Source organism: Polypterus senegalus, chromosome 15, assembly GCF_016835505.1.
Source record: "Polypterus senegalus isolate Bchr_013 chromosome 15, ASM1683550v1, whole genome shotgun sequence".
Lineage (NCBI taxonomy): Eukaryota > Metazoa > Chordata > Cladistia > Polypteriformes > Polypteridae > Polypterus > Polypterus senegalus.
This window is the reverse complement of record NC_053168.1, coordinates 6,417,268-6,438,461: the sequence shown is the minus strand read 5'-3', so window position 1 is coordinate 6,438,461 and position 21,194 is coordinate 6,417,268. Positions and strand designations below refer to the sequence as shown.

General features: G+C 43.7%; 1 protein-coding gene across 1 annotated transcript in view; it reads left to right on the top strand.

The window, feature by feature from the left end:
* ulk4 (unc-51 like kinase 4) overlaps positions 1 to 21,194 on the top strand; it is a 459,640-nt gene that overhangs the window by 168,997 nt on the left and 269,449 nt on the right. The window contains exons 21-22 of the mRNA XM_039736934.1: positions 1,692 to 1,874; positions 9,087 to 9,214. Coding sequence (XP_039592868.1) covers positions 1,692 to 1,874; positions 9,087 to 9,214 — 311 coding nt within the window. The remainder of the gene's footprint in view (positions 1 to 1,691; positions 1,875 to 9,086; positions 9,215 to 21,194) is intronic.

The window sequence follows — 21,194 nt, the reverse complement described above, 5'->3', positions numbered from 1 at the left end:
TCCTAAACCAGTGTGAGGAAGACGAGGTCGGTAGCCTCACAGATAAGGAAGCATGAAGTGCTACAGTGTCTAGATCGTGCCCCGCTGAATTTATAGACAAGTCTGGTCCGATGCTGGCAGTGGTGGTGGCCCTCCTTGGGATCCCAAAGACGCTAGGAGATCATAGTGGAGGAAAGATCGATAACGTTTTGAGTGTTCTGACAGTCGGGAAGGGAGTCGGAAGTTTGGACCACATCTGCAAACTTCTCCGCCGGTTGCAAGACTGTTATGGTGACAAAGAAGGAAGACATGCTGGGCCCAGGTGGAGAAGCGAGAGAGAGCAGAAAGTCCCCGTTGACCGGTTTTATTCCGCTTTTATTTTTTTTCCTTTTGGTTGGAATTTTTATTGAATTTCAAACTCACGGACAAGTCATGTCAAGCTGGGGAGCATGCACCGGTACAGTGCATTGCTGCACCCACTACACGACGAAACAACTCGGGATCCCAGTTGGCAACCCCCCAGTCCAGACCCCCCTCTGGAAATGACCCTCTTTCTGCCGCAGCCAGGTGTTACATGGGCAACCCCTTGGCCTGGTCCAACCACTCGGTCCCCAACAATGAGGATATTATGAGCCAGATCACTCCCGGGGAAACGCGCCACATGGCCGTAGTGCCGTAACTGACGCTCCCTCACAATGCAGGTCATGTGCCTCATTCGGGACTCCATGAGCAACACAAAGTCAAACCAACGCTACCCAAGGATTTTCCAGAGAGACACACATAAAGGAGTCCAGTCTTCATCTCAGGTCACTGGATAGCGTCCATGTCTCACAAACAGGAAGCACCAGGACTCTAAAGACTTAGACATTCGCCCTTGTGCAGAGATATCAGGAGCGCCACACACCCCTTTCCAGCGACCTCATGACCCCCCATGCCCTTCCAGTTCCAGTCCAGTCCCACCCTCCAGAAATGACCCTCTATCTGCCGAGCCAGGTTTTACGTGGGCATGCCCTAGGCCTGGTCCAGCTGCTCGGGCCCTCAACAAGGAGGATGTTATGAGCCGGATCACCCTTGGAGAATCGCGCCCCATGGCCGTAGTGCCGTAACTGACGCTCCTTCAAAATGCAGGTCATGTGCCTTATTCGGAACTCCATGAGCAACACAAAGTCAAACCAACGCTACCCAAGGATTTTCCAGAGAGACGCACATGAAGGAGTCCAGTCTTCATCTCAGGTCACTGGATAGCATCCATGTCTTGCAACCATATAGCAAACAGACACAGGTGTTTAGAAATCCTTTGTTGTTCGATGAAGCACTGCACTCGGGACACTTGTTTGGTTTTAATAAAAGCACTTAAACACTTTGCATCTGTGTGCGTGTCCTCATTTGCCCGGCTCATCCTCTGTTGGCTCTCAGAAGCTGCCAAGGAGTGCAAAGCTATCCTGGACCACCACAAAAGGAAAAAAGAATTTTAAGAAACCCTAATTTACTGTGTCAAAAGCGAAGGAAAGATGAAGTACACGTTGGTAGCTCTGGCCAGCCATAGTGTGTAGATGCCGACCTGGTGGAATGGCCCCCCCTTGGCCCCAGTGACTGGCGCACCCCATGGCAGTAGCAATTAAAGCCTGTTACTAATTACCCATATGTGTGATGTGATTCAGTTCATTGACTTTTCGTTTCATTAATTTGTTTTATTCATTTGTATTCTTCAGGCGCTGTGCAGGATCTCTCGCCACACTGTCGGTGCTTTCCAGAGTGTGATTGACAAGGTCGGCCTTCCAGCTGTTCTAAATACTCTGGCTTTGGGAATCAGCCGTGTTCAGCAATGCATGCTTACCATGTTCTCCGCCATGTTGCTGTCTGGAGTTCATCTGCAGAGACTCGTCCAGGAAAAGGTAAAAACAAAAAAAAAAGAATTGTCTGCACTCGCTGAATGTTTTGGAGTTTACGTGTCTGATCCAATTTAGAAGTAAATCCCACCTGTTTGCCACTCAGCGCTCTGCTGCACCACATTTTTGACAGCTAAATTGGGCATTAAGTTGGATTTTGGGTTTTTTCTGCTTAGCCGCTTTCTTTCGGGTCTAATCATTCCAAAAGATTTTGGGCAGCAGCGCCATGACAGGTGCTCTGTGAGAGAAACCGTGAAGTGTCAAGTTAACTTTGCACACACACATACACAAAAAGTAATTTAAGAGTTTGGATTCTTTGATTTTTGTTTATTCTGTGTGTAACCGACTGATTATACCAGGAGAGATGCTAATTTGATAAGCACCAAGATGCATTACTTCCAAATGGCACCATTTCCTTCCAATTTGACGCACTCCGGCAATTTCCATGATGATTATTGGATTTATGGATTGTTGTGGAGCTGTACAGCAAGAAAAGGCCAGCAAAACAAGCAAGCAAAAGGCAGGCTGGGAAGGAACCCCGCTGTGAGAGCTTGCTGCACGCTTTCCAATTTTGTTATAATTGGTTTCCATGATTGACATTTGATGCTGATTACATGCATCTGTGTTTACCAGCAAGCCGTGTTCACTTTGTGAAGTCTTAATCAAAGCGATCAATAAAGACTGCAAATCTGTAATGGCCATCGCCGTTCAATTAGCTTTCATTGTTCATGCAGTTGGCTCCAGCGTAATTATTTTAGTATTGCTTGACAATTATTGAAGTAGTAGGGATGCTAATTCAGGTCTTCTGTATTATTTCAGCCATTAGATTAACATTTACAGGGCAATTAGTGTTTTCCGAGAGACTATATAGATTTTCTGTGATATGAAGCATTTTTATTTTTAAAAGCAACATTAAAATATTCTTTTATTTGTATCACAGGGCATCCCGTGACACTTTACATAAATGCGCTTTGTTTTTTTTTTTTTGTAATTTTTGGTCTGTGTTTTGACAGTCGAGACAAGCATACCACACAACTCAAATGCCTGGCTGACGTCCTGTGGTCCTTCTGCCCTCGATCTAACGATACCCCTCTTAGTGCACCGCCTGCCCTTCTTTTCTGTTTTGTCTTGGTACAGTATTATATTAGTTCCCTTTTGTACTGCAGGTGCATCACAACAAGGACAAACAGACTCAAAAAGAGTTTTTTCCCAAAAGCCATAACCATTCTAAACTCACACATTCACTGACTACACAGTCTAACCCCCCAACCCCTGGACTTCCTTCTATCTATCCACTGTGCAATATCCAACATCTAAATGGTACTGATAATAACTCTGCAATATCTGTTGTGACAGATGGCCGGAGCCCATGCCTGGCCGGGACGCCCCTTCACCACATCTGCCAGGGGGACAAGAATGGGAAGACCAGTATATCCTCCTGGACGCTAGGTGGCAGCAACCCTGGGTTTGCAGCGGTGCCTCCGACTCCCCCAGGGCTTCATGGGGTTTGGAATTCTGTGGGGTTCTGCAGGCGCCGTCAGGGGGTGCTACAGCAGGAGCGACTGGCCCCTTTTGGGCACTGGTTTCGCCGCACCTGGAAGTGCAGCTGGAGGCCAGCAATCAACCATCTGGAGCACTTCCGGGTGCCTGACAAAAGGGAGCCAGAGACCACCACTCGACGGCCAGAGTCGGTAGGAGGAGGACTAAGCTTGTGGAGGAGTGGTGGTCAGAGAGAGGATAGTGGTGTTGTGACTTATTGGTGCTGGGGACTGTGTTGTGGCTGGAGGGATTACTGGGAAGACGTGCCCTCCAGCTGAAGAAAAATAAGTCTTTTGGTTTATACGTGCCTCCTGGGTTAGGCGAGGCGCCTATATAGCGCCTTTATATTACTCTGTATACTGTACAATATCATTACTCTCAGGGTCCAACATCCACTACTCACTGCACATGATCATCATTATTGTGCAATATTTAAATTATGTGCAATAACCCAGTAGTGCAATAGTAATGTAAGAATTATGTTCTTCAACACCATCCAACCTCTGCTCCTTAGGGACAAGCTGACAGAGATGGGAGTAAATTCATACCTGGTGGCATGGATCATGGACTATCTTACAGACAGACCTCAGTATGTGCGTCTCGGGAACTGCAGGTCTGACATTGTGGTCAGCAGCACAGGAGCACCGCAGGGGACTGGACTTTCTCCGAAGAAGGGGGACGCCTCACGCCTGGACAAACTGGTGAGGAAGGCAGGCTCTATTGTAGGAATAAAGCTGGACAGTTTGACATCTGTGGCAGAGCAACGGGCGCTGAGCAGGCTCCTGTCCATCATGGAGAATCCACTGCATCATCTGAACAGGATCATCTCCAGACAGAGGAGCAGCTTCAGCGACAGACTGCTGTCACCGTCCTGCTCCACTGACAGACTGAGGAGACCCCACACTATGCGACTCTTCAGTTCCACCCGGGGGGGCAAAGGTTAACTTTATACAAAGTTATTGACTATATTCATCGGACTTCCAATACAACTCGGAGTCCTGCCACATGCAAAAGTTCACTGCCAACACTGCTATGGTGGGCTGCATCAGGAGTGGGCAGGAGGAGGAGTACAGGAACCTAATCAAGGACTTTGCTAAATAGTGCGACTCAAACCACCTACAACTGAACACCAGCAAAACCAAGGAGCTGGTGGTGGATTTTAGGAGGACCAGGCCCCTCATGGACCCCATGATCGTCAGAGGTGACTGTACAGAGGGTGCAGACCTATAGATACCTGGTGATAAATTGGACTGGACTGCCAATACTGATGCTCTGTGTAAGAGAGGACAGAGCTGACTATACTTCCTTAGAAGGTTGGCGTCCTTCAACATCTGTAATAAGTTGCTGCAGATGTTCTATCAGATGGTTGTGGCGAGTGCCCTCTTCTACGCGATGGTGTGCTGGGGAGGCAGCATAAAGAAGACGGACGCCTCACACCTGGACAAACTGGTGAGGAAGGCAGTCTCTATTGTAGGCACCGAGATGGACAGTTTGACATCTGTGGCAGAGCGACGGGCGCTGAGCAGACTCCTGCCAGTCATGGAGAATCCACTGCATCCACTGAACAGGATCATCTCCAGACAGAGGAGCAGCTTCAGCGACAGACTGAGGAGACCCCACACTTTGAGACTCGGGGGTAAACGTTAACATTATCCAAAGTTATTGTCTGTTATACCTGCATTGTTATCACTCTGATATTTAATATTGTTATTATCAGTATGCTGCTGCTGGAGTATGGGAATTTCCTCTTGGGATTAATAAAGTATCTATCTAGTTATTTATTCTTTCCAGTATTTAAATACTGTGCAATAACCCAGTAGTGCAATAGTTATTATTCTTTCCATATGTATATAGCGTTGCAGAACTTTTTTTTGCAACTTCTTGGCAACCTTTTGCAATGTTTTGCACCATTTGTTTATTTGCTTGTTGTGTTCTACATATACAGTGGTCTGAAAAACTATTTGCCCCCTTCCTGATTTCTTATTCTTTTGCATGTTTGTCACACAAAATGTTTCTGATCATCAAACACATTTAACCATTAGTCAAATATAACCCAAGTAAACACAACATACAGTTTTTAAATGATGGTTTTTATTGTTTAGGGAGAAAAAAAATCCAAACCTACATGGCCCTGTGTGAAAAAGTAATTGCCCCCTTGTTCAAAAATCACCTAACTGTGGTGTATCACACCTGAGTTCAATTTCCTGATTACTGCCACACCTGTTTCAATCAAGAAATCCCTTCAATAGGAGCTGCCTGACACAGAGAAGTAGACCAAAAGCACCTCAAAAGCTAGACATCACGCCAAGATCCAAAGAAATTCAGGAACAAATGAGAACAGAAGTAATTGAAATCTATCAGTCTGGTAAAGGTTATAAAGCCATTTCTAAAGCTTTGGGACTCCAGTGAACCACAGTGAGAGCCATTATCCACAAATGGCAAAAACATGGAACAGTGGTGAACCTTCCCAGGAGTGGCTGGCCAACCAAAATGACCCCAAGAGTGCAGAGACGACTCATCCGAGAGGTCACAAAAGACCCCAGGACAACGTCTAAAGAACTGCAGGCCTCACTTGCCTCAATTAAGGTCAGTGTTCACGACTCCACCATAAGAAAGAGACTGGGCAAAAACGGCCTGCATGGCAGATTTCCAAGACGCAAACCACTGTTAAGCAGAAAGAACATTAGGGCTCGTCTCAGTTTTGCTAAGTAACATCTCAATGATTGCCAAGACTTTTGGGAAAATACCTTGTGGACTGATGAGACAAAAGTTGAACTTTTGGAAGGCAAATGTCCGTTACATCTGCGTAAAAGGAACACAGCATTTCAGAAAAGAACATCATACCAACAGTAAAATATGGTGGTGGTAGTGTGATGGTCTGGGGTTGTTTTGCTGCTTCAGGACCTGGAAGGCTTGCTGTGATAGATGGAACCATGAATTCTACTGTCTACCAAAAATCCTGAAGGAGAATGTCCGGCCATCTGTTCGTCAACTCAAGCTGAAGCGATCTTGGGTGCTGCAACAGGACAATGACCCAAAACACACCAGCAAATCCACCTCTGAATGGCTGAAGAAAAACAAAATGAAGACTTTGGAGTGGCCTAGTCAAAGTCCTGACCTGAATCCAATTGAGATGCTATGGCATGACCTTAAAAAGGCGGTTCATGCTAGAAAACCCTCAAATAAAGCTGAATTACAACAATTCTGCAAAGATGAGTGGGCCAAAATTCCTCCAGAGCGCTGTAAAAGACTCATTGCAAGTTATCGCAAACGCTTGATTGCAGTTATTGCTGCTAAGGGTGGCCCAACCAGTTATTAGGTTCAGGGGGCAATTACTTTTTCACACAAGGCCATGTAGGTTTGGATTTTTTTTCTCCCTAAATAATAAAACCATAATTTAAAAACTGCATTTTGTGTTTACTTGGGTTATATTTGACTAATGGTTAAATGTGTTTGATGATCAGAAACATTTTGTGTGACAAACATGCAAAAGAATAAGAAATCAGGAAGGGGGCAAATAGTTTTTCACACCACTGTATGTCTGCACTGAAGGAGCTGCCTATAATTTCATTGTGCATGTGTATAATAGTGACAATAAAAAATAAAGGCATTCTATTCTTCATCGTGTCGGCTTTAACAGATTGCCTCAACTCCCATAGACTTTCCACTGTTTGTAAGCTATGGTTCTTTAGCACTTCTACATCTATAACCTCCGGCAATTAGACAGTAAAAGGACAAGCAGGAGTTAAGTTGCCCATTTTAATAATGTATTATTGTTAATAGTCATAAAATAATAATAATGTGAATATTGCAAACCGTGCATCCTGATAAATGCTAGATGTGCACTTTCAGGCGGCACACAGACTTGTAGTTACTCACATGTCTCTGGTCGAGTCATCATTTCTACTCTGTGTGGCGGACGGCCGGGACGCTCCTTTGACACTAGATCTGGGGGAGCAGCCATGGGATTTACGCTACGTCCCCCAGAACACTTGGTGAAAGCCCCCTAGGGTTGCATCGGGGCCACTATCCTGGAACACTGGAGCTCATCCCTGTTGGGCTCTGTGGCCGCCGCCAGGGGGAGCTGCAAGGCTTCCTGAGCCCGGGTGGCCGGTAACGCAGCCACTCCCGGAAGTGCAGCCTAATTTAGGTTAATTGCCACCTGCAGCACTTCCGGGTGGGCTATAAAGGGAGCCTGCAGCCACTACTCGGGGTGCCAGAGTCGGGAGGAGGACAAAGCGGCCTGGGAGGAGTGGAGGAAGACAAGAGTGTTGGTGTTCTTGTTTGGCGTGTTTTGGGACTGTGCTGTAGCTGAGGGACACGGGGAAGACGACATCCACCAGAGGAAGAAAAATAAAATCTTTATTTTCTTTTTCACCTCTACCTCTGGTGTCGGACTGTGTCAGATCGGCGCCAACCAAGTGCTTCTGCCACATCTGCTTTCTTCAAGATAATCCGCATGCCTGTCTCAATATGGCTGCCGAGTTGTGCTCATCATTGTGGTATTCTCTGCATGGCCATGGTATGAGAGAGGAAGAGGAAGGGAGGGAGGTGAAGTGACCAAATTTATACATTCTCTGTCCAAATCCACAGACCAATAGGGCGTCATGATACAGAATGGCCTTTGATTCAAAACCAATCCCGAAACAGCCATACTTCAGACCAGTACAATTCTGGTACAACGTATCCCCATTTTCTTTGTGGATGGCTTATAGGCTCTCAGTGCAAACACAGTCACTCTTGCCCAGCTGGTGTGACGCTCCATGCCACACACTGCCTTTTTACACCTGCCCTCAGGTATTGGATACCATTTATTTAGCTGACGTTTGCCAGAAACACAGTCACCCTTGCCAAGCTGGTCAGATGTGAAAAAATTTAAGTGCTATCGTCAATGCTTCTCCTGAATTGAGCGCAATCGTGAGAGCAGGCCGTGGTGGGGGTGGGGGTTTATGTCCAGAATCCGCTGCGGCCCACCTGCAATGCTACCACTGTGAATCGAGTGTGATCTTTGGAGCATTTGGGGGTTTCTTAGATTTCATCCGGGGTCTGCAGCGGCCCAACTGCAATGCCATCATGGCCACCTTAGCTTATAGATAAGCTGTGTGGCAGACTGTTGGGTACCCTACCCTTTGTTTTTGGGGCTAAGTGGTACTCGATGCTTCACGGGGTACGGCCCCAACAACCAAACCCGATTATCTGGCGCATGTCTCTTCCCTTGAGGTGCTCAGTACTTCGCATGACTGTTCCCGCTGGATCATCGTTTGTGTTTTGTTGGTTTGTGACACTCTTAAGTTTTATGGGGACTCGCCCCCATTCCTCTCCGAAAGAAAAAATGTTTGAATCCGCGCATACTGTTTGTTATTCACATCCACTTGTTGCCGTATGCATGTCTTCACGCTCGAATCCAAGCAGAACTTTATAAGAGAGAACCCTGGTGTGAAATCTTCCACTTGTGGCATCATGTTGGCACTCAAAAAGTTTCACATTGTTGAATTTCTGATTAAGGATTCTCAGCCTCAGTTATTCTGGCTGCAAGGAACATACAGTAAGGGTTATCGGTATTTCAAATATGCATCTGTCAGGCCAAGCAGACTCTTTAAAAAGTTATACTCTTATGTATTTGGCATTTCTTTTGTCATTGTAGAGCACCGTTTGTAACGCACAGTTTCTGTTTTCCAGGATTTAGTTACAAAAGTCATTCGATTACTTGAGGGTCCTTCGCCAGCCATTCGTGCAAAGGCTTTCCTTGTGCTGCTGCAGGTCTTAATGAATAACCGGGACATGCTACAGTTGTGCTGCAATTCAAGGTAAGGGTCCGACTTTTACTTCAGTAGAGGTAATAAGGGGGCTTGTTAGAGTGTGTGTGCTATCTGATTGCCTGTATCGTGATCCTCATACACGTCATAACCTCTTAGGCTTTTTTTTTTTTCTTAATGGGGGAATAAGGAAAATTGTTGAAGCAAGCTACTGTATACAGCCATTACCTTTAGCCTCTCGCATGTCTCACAGTCCATCTTGCACCTTCTGTATTTAATCCCAGGGACCTCTAATGGCCGACAGCTCACTGACTGGGACTGTCCTTTCTTCCAAACTTTTACTTCAGCCCAGTTTTACCTTCCTTTTGTGCCCATAAGTGGGGACAGCTAAACAAGGAATGGACAGTTTTGGTCTCGGCTATGCTGATGGCAGTCAAACAAAGAAAGAAACACTGGCTTTTACGTTTTTACTTAAAAATTATTTATTTGCATCTGAGCCAATAACAGAAAATGTAAGACAATACAAAGAATTATACAACCCGGGTGGGATGTGGCTGTCTCTATTCAGTCCCAGATGACAATTGCCAGACAGTTTTTTTTTTTTTAATTTAGATACAGATCATCTTCTTCTTCTTTCGGCTGCTCCTGTTAGGGGTCGCCACAGCAGGTCATCTTATTCTGTCACCCCCATCACCTGCATGTCCTCTCTCACCACATCCATAAACCTTCTCTTAGGCCTTCCTCTTCTCCTCTTGTCTGCCAGCTCTATCCTTAGCACCCTTCTCCCAGTATACCTACTCATCTCTACTCTGCACATGTCCAAACCATCGCAACCTCGCCTCTCTGACTTTGTCTCCCAACCGTCCAACCTGAGCTGACGCTCTAATGTCATCATTTCTAATCCTGTTCATCCTCGTCACACGCAATGCAAATTTTAGCATCTTTAACTCTGCCACCTCCAGCTCTGTCTCCTGTGCCACTGTCTCCAGCCCATATAACATAACTGGTCTCACTATCGTCCTGTAGACCTTCCCTTTCACTCTTGCTGATACTCGTCTGTCACAAATCACTCCTGACACTCTTCTCCACCCACTCCACCCTGTCTGCACTCTCTTCTTCACTTCTCTTTCACACTCCCCATTACTCTGTACTGTTGATCCCAAGTATTTAAACTCCTCCACCTTCGCCAACTCTACTCCCTCATCCTCACCATTCCACTGACCTCCCTCTCATTCACACACATGTATTCTGTCTTGGTATCCTACTGACCTTCATTCCTCTCCTCTCATATCTCCACCTCTCCAGGGTCTCCTCAACCTGCAGATCACAATGTCATCAGCAAACTTCACAGTCCACGGGGACTCCTGTCTAATCTCGTCTGTCAGCCTGTCCGTCACCATTGCAAATAAGAAAGGGCTCAGAGCCGATCCCTGATGTAATCCCACCTCCATCACTCTTACCACAGACCTCACCACTGTCACACTTCCCTCGTTCATATCCTGTACCACTCTTAGGTACTTCTCTGCCACTCCCGACTTCCTCATACAATACCACAGCTCCTCTCAAGACCCCCTGTCATTTGCTTTCTGCAGGTCCACAAAGACACAATCCAACTCCTTCTGGCCGCCTCTGTACTTCTCCATCAACACCCTGAAAGCAAACATCACATCTGTGGTGCTCTTTCCTGACATGAAACCATCCTGCTGCTCGTTAATCATCACCTCCCTTCTTAACCGAGCTTCCACTACACTTTACTCAGGAATTATATGAGACCCTCCGGATTTATAGGGCAGAGTGCAAATCTTGGTGGTGATTGGCAGGTGACCCTGCCTCTTGGGGATAAGGGGATCACCCACAAATCACATGGGACTTAACAAAGGCAGCTTACATACATAAGCAAAACCCCAAGCAAAGAATAATGCGCATAATCGGCAGGAGTATCATTAACATAAATAAAAGAATTAAAAAGAGCCCTAAAATCCGAATCTGAACACCAGCCAAGGGAGGAAACCCGGCTGAGCCATGACAGCCTCTTGCAGTTCCTGCCTACCCACTTTGCAACAAGTCAGCATAAAATTTGGGATTTGTATGAGCATCGGAGAGATTGCAGATTTCTTTTATGCTTATTTTCAAAAGAAGTAAATCTTTCTAAAGTGGTTTCAATTCTACTGTGGGGATATTCAGGACGATTCACAGGTGGGCTATTAAATATAATTTTGTGGCAGACCACATGTTTGATGTGTACTCATTTTAAAATATCAGCAGACCATTTTGGTTTTTACTTCAAAGATGTCGAGTATTTAAATCCTCAAAACAAACGAACACAGCAAGTGCCTGCACGTCGGTTTACGTTTTTGAATTCAGATTCAGACAATAATATAAACTGAAAACTGAATATGCTGCCCTGATCAAATCAAGTTAAATTTAACACCTTGGAAGATTTACATGTAATTGTCATTTGGAATCAGTCCTTAATTATTGGGAGCTGATGTTCTCCTACACCTTAAAGGTTGAACCATTTAAAGGCAATCTTTAACCATGCAATTAAACTTAATTTAGACTTCTAAATCTAATTTATGATAATTAAGACTGGAAGAATAATTAAGTCAAGTTTTTTTTTTTTTATTGGAACATAAAATGTTAGCATAAGGCAAGTTCAAACATACACTTGTAATGAGAAATTAACCAAACAACTAAAACATTTATTTCTATAGCACATTTTCATACAAATAATGAGCTCAAAGTGCTTTACGTGATGAAGAAAAGAGACAAAGTAAGAATTAAAATCAGAGAACACTAATTAACATAGAATAAGAGTAAGGTCTGATGGCCAGGGAGGACAGAAGAAACAAAAAAAAACTCCAGATGGCTGGAGAAGAAATAAAATCTGCAGGGGTTCCAGACCACGAGACCACCTGACCAGCCCCCTCTGGGCATTCTACCTAACATAAATGATCAGTCCTCATGGTATTCAGGGTTCTCATGGAAGGACTTGATTATGACGGTCATGTGGACTTCTGGCATTTAATCCATCAATGTAGGGACATCACGGTGCTTTGATCAGGTGGTGGTGGCACAGGTCGTCACCACAGAAAACTGGAAAAAGAACAGAAGAGAGAGTAGGGGTTAGTACGGAATTTGGACCCACCATGAATAGTAATGATAATTAATTGAATATACAGAGAATCAGGATTAAACTAAAATGAAGTTATGAGAAAGCCATGTTACAGTAAAAAAAAAAAACAGCCAAGAAGAAGCTCAGAGTTAACACCAAAGAGGTTAAAGAAGAATATCCAAAAGTGAAACGCCAAAGGATATTCCCATAAGGCAGTGTTTCATAAGCTGTGGGTTTATGAGTCACGTGATGTCTGAACTTGGGTCATACCAATTTGTGATGTACTGAATGAGAAAGGGTCACGAATGGTTTGTGGAGAGCCTTACGACGTTTTGCCGCTTGCAAGGGGATAAGTATCTCCCTGGACAACAATGGCAGTGATTGTCTGGGGTGGGGTGGGGGTGCATATCCAAAAGGCAAAATTGGGTTGCGAGAAACAAAAATGCAAGATACACTGCAATAAGGCAACCTAAAGCAAACAAAATCATTCTGAGAACCAATAACAACAGAAAATTAGAATACAGTACAATCCCTCTTAACCAGCCTCACATTAACCAGCCTGTTAAAATAAAATAAAATAAAAAAATGTTTTAATCCTGAGTTCTTCTTTACATTATATGTATGCACTTCCTTCTTTCCTGGAAGGTGAGAGGGCTCCTACGCTCAGAGTGATTTCCATTTACATAATCCTTTATGAATTTTCCACGGTGCCTTCTTCTTTCTACCTGGCGGCTCCCTGGCTTCTCCCATCGATCTTCGCAACAGGGGAGTCGCACTACCTGCAGGTGCAGCTGCCATTCACACTGGTCCTGTAGCTCTCCGATCCCTGGCTATGTTGGGCTCCATCCAGACCGAGCCCAAAGCCTCCATGACTGCTGCTGCATTTCGACTGCCAGTCGTCTTCAATACCGGTCACTCCAGCTCTGTGATTGTGTGTGAGTGTGTGTCATAGTGTGTCCATGTATATATGTGTGTGTGTTTACAGTATATATATATATATATATATATATATATATATATATACAGAGTGGAACCTCGGTTTGCAAACATAATTTGTTCTGGAAATGTGCTCACAGTCCAAGTGAATTTCCCCATAAGAAATAATGGAAACTCAGATGATTCGTCCCACAACCCAAAACTATTCATATAAAAATGATTAATACAAAATATAAAGTAAAAATACATAAAACAAATTAAACTGCACTTTACCTTTAAAAATGATCATGGCTGGTGTGAGTTTCTAAACTCTTGTGGGATTCCACCCAACGGGACGACACTTGGAAGAGTGTCCCAAAGCAATTGCAGTCTCCCAGCGCTGTAGCAGTTCGCCGTATAAGCGTATCCAAAAAGATTGCGGACATGCAGACGGAGAATAGGAGACGATTGCCCTCAAGAGAAGAGAGAGAGATAAGGAGAGAGAGAGAGAGAGATAAGGGGGGGGGAGAGAGAGATAGAGAGACGGACGGATGGACGAGAGAAGAACCATCAGCTCAGTTGTGATCACATGACGCTCAGCAGACAAAGTGTATCCATACTACTCGTATTGCAAGACATCGCTCTTTTATCAAGTCAAAATTTATTAAAAAATTTAGCTCGTCTTGCAAAACACTCGTAAACCAAATTACTCGCAAACCAAGGTTCCACTGTGTATGTATATATATATATATATATATAGATATATATATATATATAGATATAGATATATGTTGCATAGTTTTACTGCCAAATAATGCAAACGTTACGCAATACGTGTTTCGCCCTTATTTGGGCTCATCAGGTGTACACACTCCACTGCTCCCCTTGCAGGGAGCGAACCTCAGACGTCAGCGTCAGAGACGAAGCCCCTTTGCGCTGCGCCACGGTGTGTAGTTCATTTTTATTTTACAGCCTGTAGATCGGAGTAATTATATTCATTTCATTCATAGTCTGAGTCCCGACCTGATTGTGTGGGGATGTTTGCCGAATGGCAGACCAACCACATGCATTACCTGGTAGGTAACCACCCATACAATCAGGTCGGGACTCATACTACGAATGCAATGAAAATATATATATAATATATAGAGATATATAGATTGTGGAATATAAAGAAAAAAGAAGCTCCACAAAAATGAAGTTTTGGGGATTGTCCCCGTATATTGTCCAACAGACAAAAATAAAGCAATAAAAATGGTTGAAATGATCAAAAGTACTGTAATGGTAGCAATTGACAAAGTAAATGAAACAAAATGGCGTTTATATACAGAATGGTAATGAAAACAGGAAGTGGTCAAGAGATTCGGGTAAATACCACGTGACAACCCTTTGTCTCGCGATGTTTCACTTACCTTTAGGCTTTTTGACTGACTCCTAAATGTGTGACAAGATATATATATATACTAGGCTGACCCGACTTTAATGGCGACCGACTTTTAAGTTTACTACTTCTTAAGGCAATTCAATATGTAGATCAATTTGATATTTTATACAAACTCATTAATTTGGTTATATTGCATTTGAGCGGTATTACTTTAATACTCGTAGTTTCTGTTATTTTTGTGATGAAATTTAAACTTTTTTTCTATATTGAGGTCGCCCTTTTGAACCCCCCTGATATTTACTACGCGATGAGTCATTTGTACTCCATCAACATTAATTATTTCCAGAGACATAATTTTATCTATTTTCCAGGGCATCGCGCACAAAAGCAAGGGAACGATGGGAGCACCAGAACTCTGCTCACATCATGTCGCTTCGTACCGTAAGTAGTAAGTCTGTGATAAGCGGAATACCGCTATGCTTTCCACTCACGGGACGGAAGGACAATCCCGACCGCTTTTATAAAGTAAGAAAGAAGAAGAAGATATCGCACAGTCTGGAGTAGAAAATCATCTTTTACCTGGAAAAACAAAACTACAAATCCCATCGTGCATTGCAAAATTGACGGGGCGTGTGTGAAACTCTGTGCCTGCGTAGCACTCACGGGACGGAAGGACAATCCCGACCGCTTTTATATAGAAGGATTATATATATATATATATATATATACACACATAATTCCGTCAACAAAAAATGTCTTTGGTTGAGCGCGTAGCCACTGATGCACCGCTGCTTTCACATCAGGGTTCTTTCCTTTCTTCATTCCTTGCAGTTGTGGTTGTAGCTGGATGTCCGGAGCGCTCTGCATCTGTCACACTAGCGCGGCCATTTTCGAACATTTCAATCCACTCATTGACGACTCTACGAGAGAGAACTTTATCCCCATATCGAGCACACATGCGGAGTATGAATTTTTGCGCCCGTCACACCTTCTTCCCACAAAAAGCGTATGACAGAACGCTGTTCCTCTTTGGTGCAGTTATGTAGCCGTCTTCACCACAGGGCAACAACTCTTAGAACTAAACTTCAAGGGCAGCCGGCTTGCCAGACAGAACTCTTGTCACATGACACTGTCCGACATGACCAGTTACTACTCCTCCAGCCTTTACCCTTTAACAACGAAAATATAAAAGTGCGGAAACTTTTTGAATGATCCTTGTATATGTATGTATGTATGTATATATATATATATATATATATATATATATATATCTCATTTTTTTTACTTTTTGCTAGTTTGTGTCCTTTTTTGTATTTTGTTTCTGGTTATTGTTCCATCTGTGTCTTTTGTTGTTTCAGACACAGTGGCACAGTGGTTAATTGCCAGACACTTCCTCGAGCTCTCATCGATTAAATTAAAACTCCATTGCACCATTATAAGGCGCTCAAAACAAATTCAGTTCCTCCTTCCACGTTGACCTCAATGCATTTCATGGAGTTCGTTGAAGTTTCCAAACATTTTTGTGATTTCGCCGGACTCCTGCAGTGTTTGCTCATGACTTCATTACATTGTACAAGTACCTGAGCCTTTTTGCACAGCGAATATATTTATGTTTTTATGCGGGTGTAAAGAGGAATTGCAGAATTTGGAGTCGGGCGGTAGGATTTGGCCAGTGCTCCCCAACCTAACAAAGAGACTTGCTTCTAATCTTCACAGCCCCAAACGCCAATAACTGTGATGAAAAGATAAAGAATGTTGCAAACGCAAGAGATCTGCTGTGGCAGCATTAGCATGGAGCTGATGTATATTGTTTTTGACATCATTGTAATCCATAAAGAACAGAGTGAGAATTGGATTTTAACATGCATAAAACAAAAAGATCGCGTCCCTGTGGTGCATTAATTAGAACCAAATGCCTTTCGGCCTGCCGTATAGAATTATCAGTGGTGAACTTTGCTTTATTGTAAACATTAAAAGATAAATGTTTAAAAATAAGTCAAAGCTAAAGCTCATCAGAGGCGCTTGCATTATTCAGTATTAAAAAGAAACAAAATGCATTTATTGGCGTCATCACTGGTAGGCAAGAACCAGAATACCCAGAGGGAGCCGAGTGAGAGCATAACGAGGGCACAACCTTTATTCTGTTTTTGCTGTGCTGTTATTATTTTCTGGGATTTATGTACACTGAGTAGTTGTCAGTAATGACACTGATTTGGCACGCAGATTTACAACTACTGCAGTATGAAGTCAAGATTTTTAATCCTCCTTTTAAACTTTCTCCTGCCTGTAGGTCCATTTTTAATTTTTTTGTTTTTTCCGGGAATGAGTTGTAGACAACATCAAGCAAAGACAGGAGCCAGCCGTGGACGTGATGCTGAACCACAGCCGTCCTCAACATTAACTCAGTTTCAAAGTCCAATCCAGGGATTACGCGGACGCCACACGCCAGGAATCACGTTCGGTCCAAGTGCTTTTGGGCATCAAACTAATAGATGTAGGAGTTTAGGGTGTGGCGTGTAGATGGATGCAAAATTGGCTCAGAGACAGGAAGCAGAGGGTGACGGCGCGAGGGACCCGATCAGAATCTGGTGGTGTTAAGAGTGGAGTCCAGCAGAGGGCAGTGCTGGGGCCGCTGCTACTTTATATATATATATATATAAAGGATTTGGGAAGGAATGTTAGTAACAAGATGGTGAAGTTTGCAGATGATACCAAGATAGGAGGATTGGCAGATACAGTGGAACCTCAGGTCACAACCGTAATTCGTTCCAAAACTCTGTTCTCAACCCGATTTGGTCGTGACCCGAAGTAATTTCCCCCATAGGATTGTATGTAAATACAATTAATCCGTTCCAGACCGTATGAATTGTATGTAAATATCCATCCATTATCCAACCCGCTGAATCCAAACACAGGGTCACAGGGGTCTGCTGGAGCCAACCCCAGCCAACACAGGGCACAAGGCAGGAACCAATCCCGGGCAGGGTGCCAACCCACTGCAGGACACACACAAACACACCAAGCACTCACTAGGGCCAATTTAGAGTCGCCAATCCACCTAACCTGCATGTCTTTGGATTGTGGGAGGAAACTGTATGTAAATATATTTTTTTTAAAGATTTTTAAGCATAAAAATAGTGAATTATACCATAGAATGCACAGCGTAATAGTAAACTAAATGTAAAAACATTGAATAGCACTGAGAAAACCTTGAACAGAGAAAACTAACATTGCAAGAGTTCACAGTACAGCCTTACTGCAGGTCTGACATTGTGGTCAGCAGCACTGGAGCGCCACAGGGGACTGTACTTTCTCCGGTCCTGTTCAGCCAACATACATCGGACTTCCAATACGACCCGGAGTCCTGCCACGTGCAAAAGTTCACTAATGACACTGCTATCGTGGGCTACATCAAGAGTGGGCAGGAGGAGGAGTACAGGAACCAAATCAAACATTTTGTTAAATGGTGCGACTCAAACCACTTACACCTGAACATCAGCAAAACCAAGAAGCAGGTGGTGGCTTTTAGGAGGCCCAGGCCCCTCATGGACCCCGTGATCATCAGAGGTGACTGTACAGAGGGTGCAGACCTATAAATACCGGGCAGTGCAGCTGAATGATAAACTGGACTGGACTGCCAATACTGATGCTCTGTGTAAGAGAGGACAGAGCCGACTATACTTCATTAGAAGGCTGGCGTCCTTCAACATCTGCAATAAGATGCTGCAGATGTTCTATCAGACGGTTGTGGCGAGTGCCCTCTTCTACGCAGTGGTGTGCTGGGGAGGCAGCATAAAGAAGAGGGACGCCTCACGCCTGGACAAACTGGTGAGGAAGGCAGGCTCTGTTGTAGGCACGGAGCTGGACAGTTTGACATCCATGGCAGAGCGACGGGCGCTGAGCAGACTCCTGTCAATCATGGAGAATCCACTGCATCCACTGAACAGGATCATCTCCAGACAGAGGAGCAGCTTCAGCCACAGACAGACTGCTGTCACCGTCCTGCTCCACTGACAGACTGAGGAGACCCCACACTATGCGACTCTTCAATTCCACCCAGGGTGGTAAACGTTAACATTATACAAAGTTATTGTCTGTTATACTTACATTGTTATCACTCTTTAATTTAATATTGTTTTTTATCAGTATGCTGCTGCTGCTGGAGTATGGGAATTTCCCCTTGGGATTAATAAAGTATCTATCTATCTACACTTTTTTAATGAGTTTTAAGCACTGGGATAAAAATGAACGTTTGAAAACTCTGTAATTTATACAAAAGCTAACCATAAACAACCAAGAAAACTAACCTTACATGAGTCGAGATCTGGCATGAAGGAAGTGAGGAGGAATTTGGTGGAGAGGAGATTACAGTTTTGAGGTAAAGCTCCTCTGCGTGATGCACATCTGACCGAGAACAATGTACTGTACAAGAAGAGACTGAACACGTGCGTAAATCCCCGGCGCGTACGAACCGGAAGGGAAATTGGCTTGTTTGTCACCCAAGTGTGTGGTCGTGAACAGATGCAAAAGTTTGCAGACTTTTTGGTTGTAACCCGATTTGTACGTCGTCCGAGATGTTTGTGACCCAAGGTTCCATTGTAACTGAGAATCTGTTGAATCATCACATATGAACCTGGATATCAGACACTCCTGGGTAGATTTGCGCATGATGAAATGTAATGTCAGTAAATGTAAAGAATTACATGTAGGAAGGAAATATGTGAGGTTTGAATACACAATGGGAGGTCTGAAAATCGAGAGTCCACCTTATGAGGCGGATTTAGGAGTTGTAGTGGGCTTGACATGATCAACTGTCGGAATCGAAAGCACACCTCATGAGAAGAACTTAAGAGTCCTTGTGGACTTGTCAGCATTGTGTTTAGAAGCCATTAAGAAGGCTAACAATGTCAGGTTGTATAGCGCCTTGATGTGTGGAGTACAAGTCACAGGAGGCCCTGCTCGGGATTTCTAACACACTGGTGAGGCCACATCTGGAGTCCTGGGTGCAGTTTTGGCTACAAAAAGGACATAATAGCACTAGAAAAAGTGCAGAGAAGAGCGACTAGGCTGACTACAGGGATTATAAGGAAAGATTGAAAGAGCTGAGCCTTTACAAGAGAGGAAGAGGAGACATGATGGAAGTGTTTAAAATTTTGAAGGGAATTAGTCCAGTGGATCGAGACTGTGACTTTAAAATGAGTTCATCAGGAACACGGGGACACCATTGGAAACTTTTGAAGGGTGAATGTCACACAAATGTCGTCTTTTCACAGAGAACCACAGACACATGGAATAAGTGACCAAGAAGTGTAGTGGACAGTAGGACTTTAGGGACTTTAGAAACTCAACCTGATGTTATTTTAGAAGAATTAAGTGGATGGAAGTGGCGAGCTTTGTTGGTGTGAATGGCCTGTTCTAATGTACTGCATTTTCCAGGTCCAGTTTGTGAGGCAGTGATGATGCTTGGATGTGACAAGATAAATAGCCTTAAAGGAATATTCAAACCAAGAACGACGTGTTATCTTCTTACCCCATGTAGTTGTTGGTGTGGTTTTTGATTTGATAAACTAATGAACTTCCTTGTAGAGGCCTTTTTCTATCAGCTCAGTGTACAACTACTACTAAGAGTAATTCATTACATTTCTATAGCGTTTTTCTCACTACTCAAAGTGCTAACATATAGTGAGCACACAGGACGTGAACCTGCAATCTCCTTACTGTGTGGCAGTAGAGCTACCACCGCGCCACCTGTGTGGTAACTAAAACTAAAGTGTAAAAGTCATTCACGCTTTTGTCTCTTCTCGGCTTGTCACACTGGAGTTGATCAGTCATCCCTTGCTTGTCTACAATTTAGGCCTTGTTCACACGGGCGTTAAAATCGAGCGTTTTTTTTGCGTTCGTAGTGTCCGGTGAGCGCGGATCAAGCGCTGAGTGTTTTCTACGTAGGAGTCAATGAGAGTGTTCACACGGGCTTTGGTGACGCGCGTTTGTCCGCTCGCGTTTATACGGCATCAAAAAAACGTTGCATGCAGCTTTTTCTTGGCGTTCAAAACCCAACGAACGCAAGGAAACCGCTTCTAGTTCGTTTTCTGCGCGTTTATTTTACGCGGAGGACGGATATATCCCAATAATAATAATAAAATAAAATAATAATAAAAATAAATATTGTTTATGATGAAAAATTCGACGAAAGTAATTTTATTATAAAATAAACAATATAAAAGTTTACATGTTGTATATGAAAAAATATTAATATTTTTATGTTTTCATATACAATATATATATTTTCATATTGCTTATTTTATTTTATTGTCTCATGTAATTTGTAAACCATGAACCTATTAATTTATGTTCTAATATAATATTTGATAACGATTATGTAGTGGGGGGGCAATGGGGGGACATTTCAGTGCATAACACCGGTGTAAGCGACTTTCGACTGCTGTTTCCTTACCTCAAAGTGACAAGTAGTCTCTCTTGGGCTAACACCAAGTCGCATATTGGTTGATCGGCGTGCAATGTGGCATTGCACCAGCTGCAGCAGACAATCAAAAGTGGAAACCGACATCCGACAGTAATTAAAAAAACTTGCGCGGAAATTTTCGCATTTCTTCATA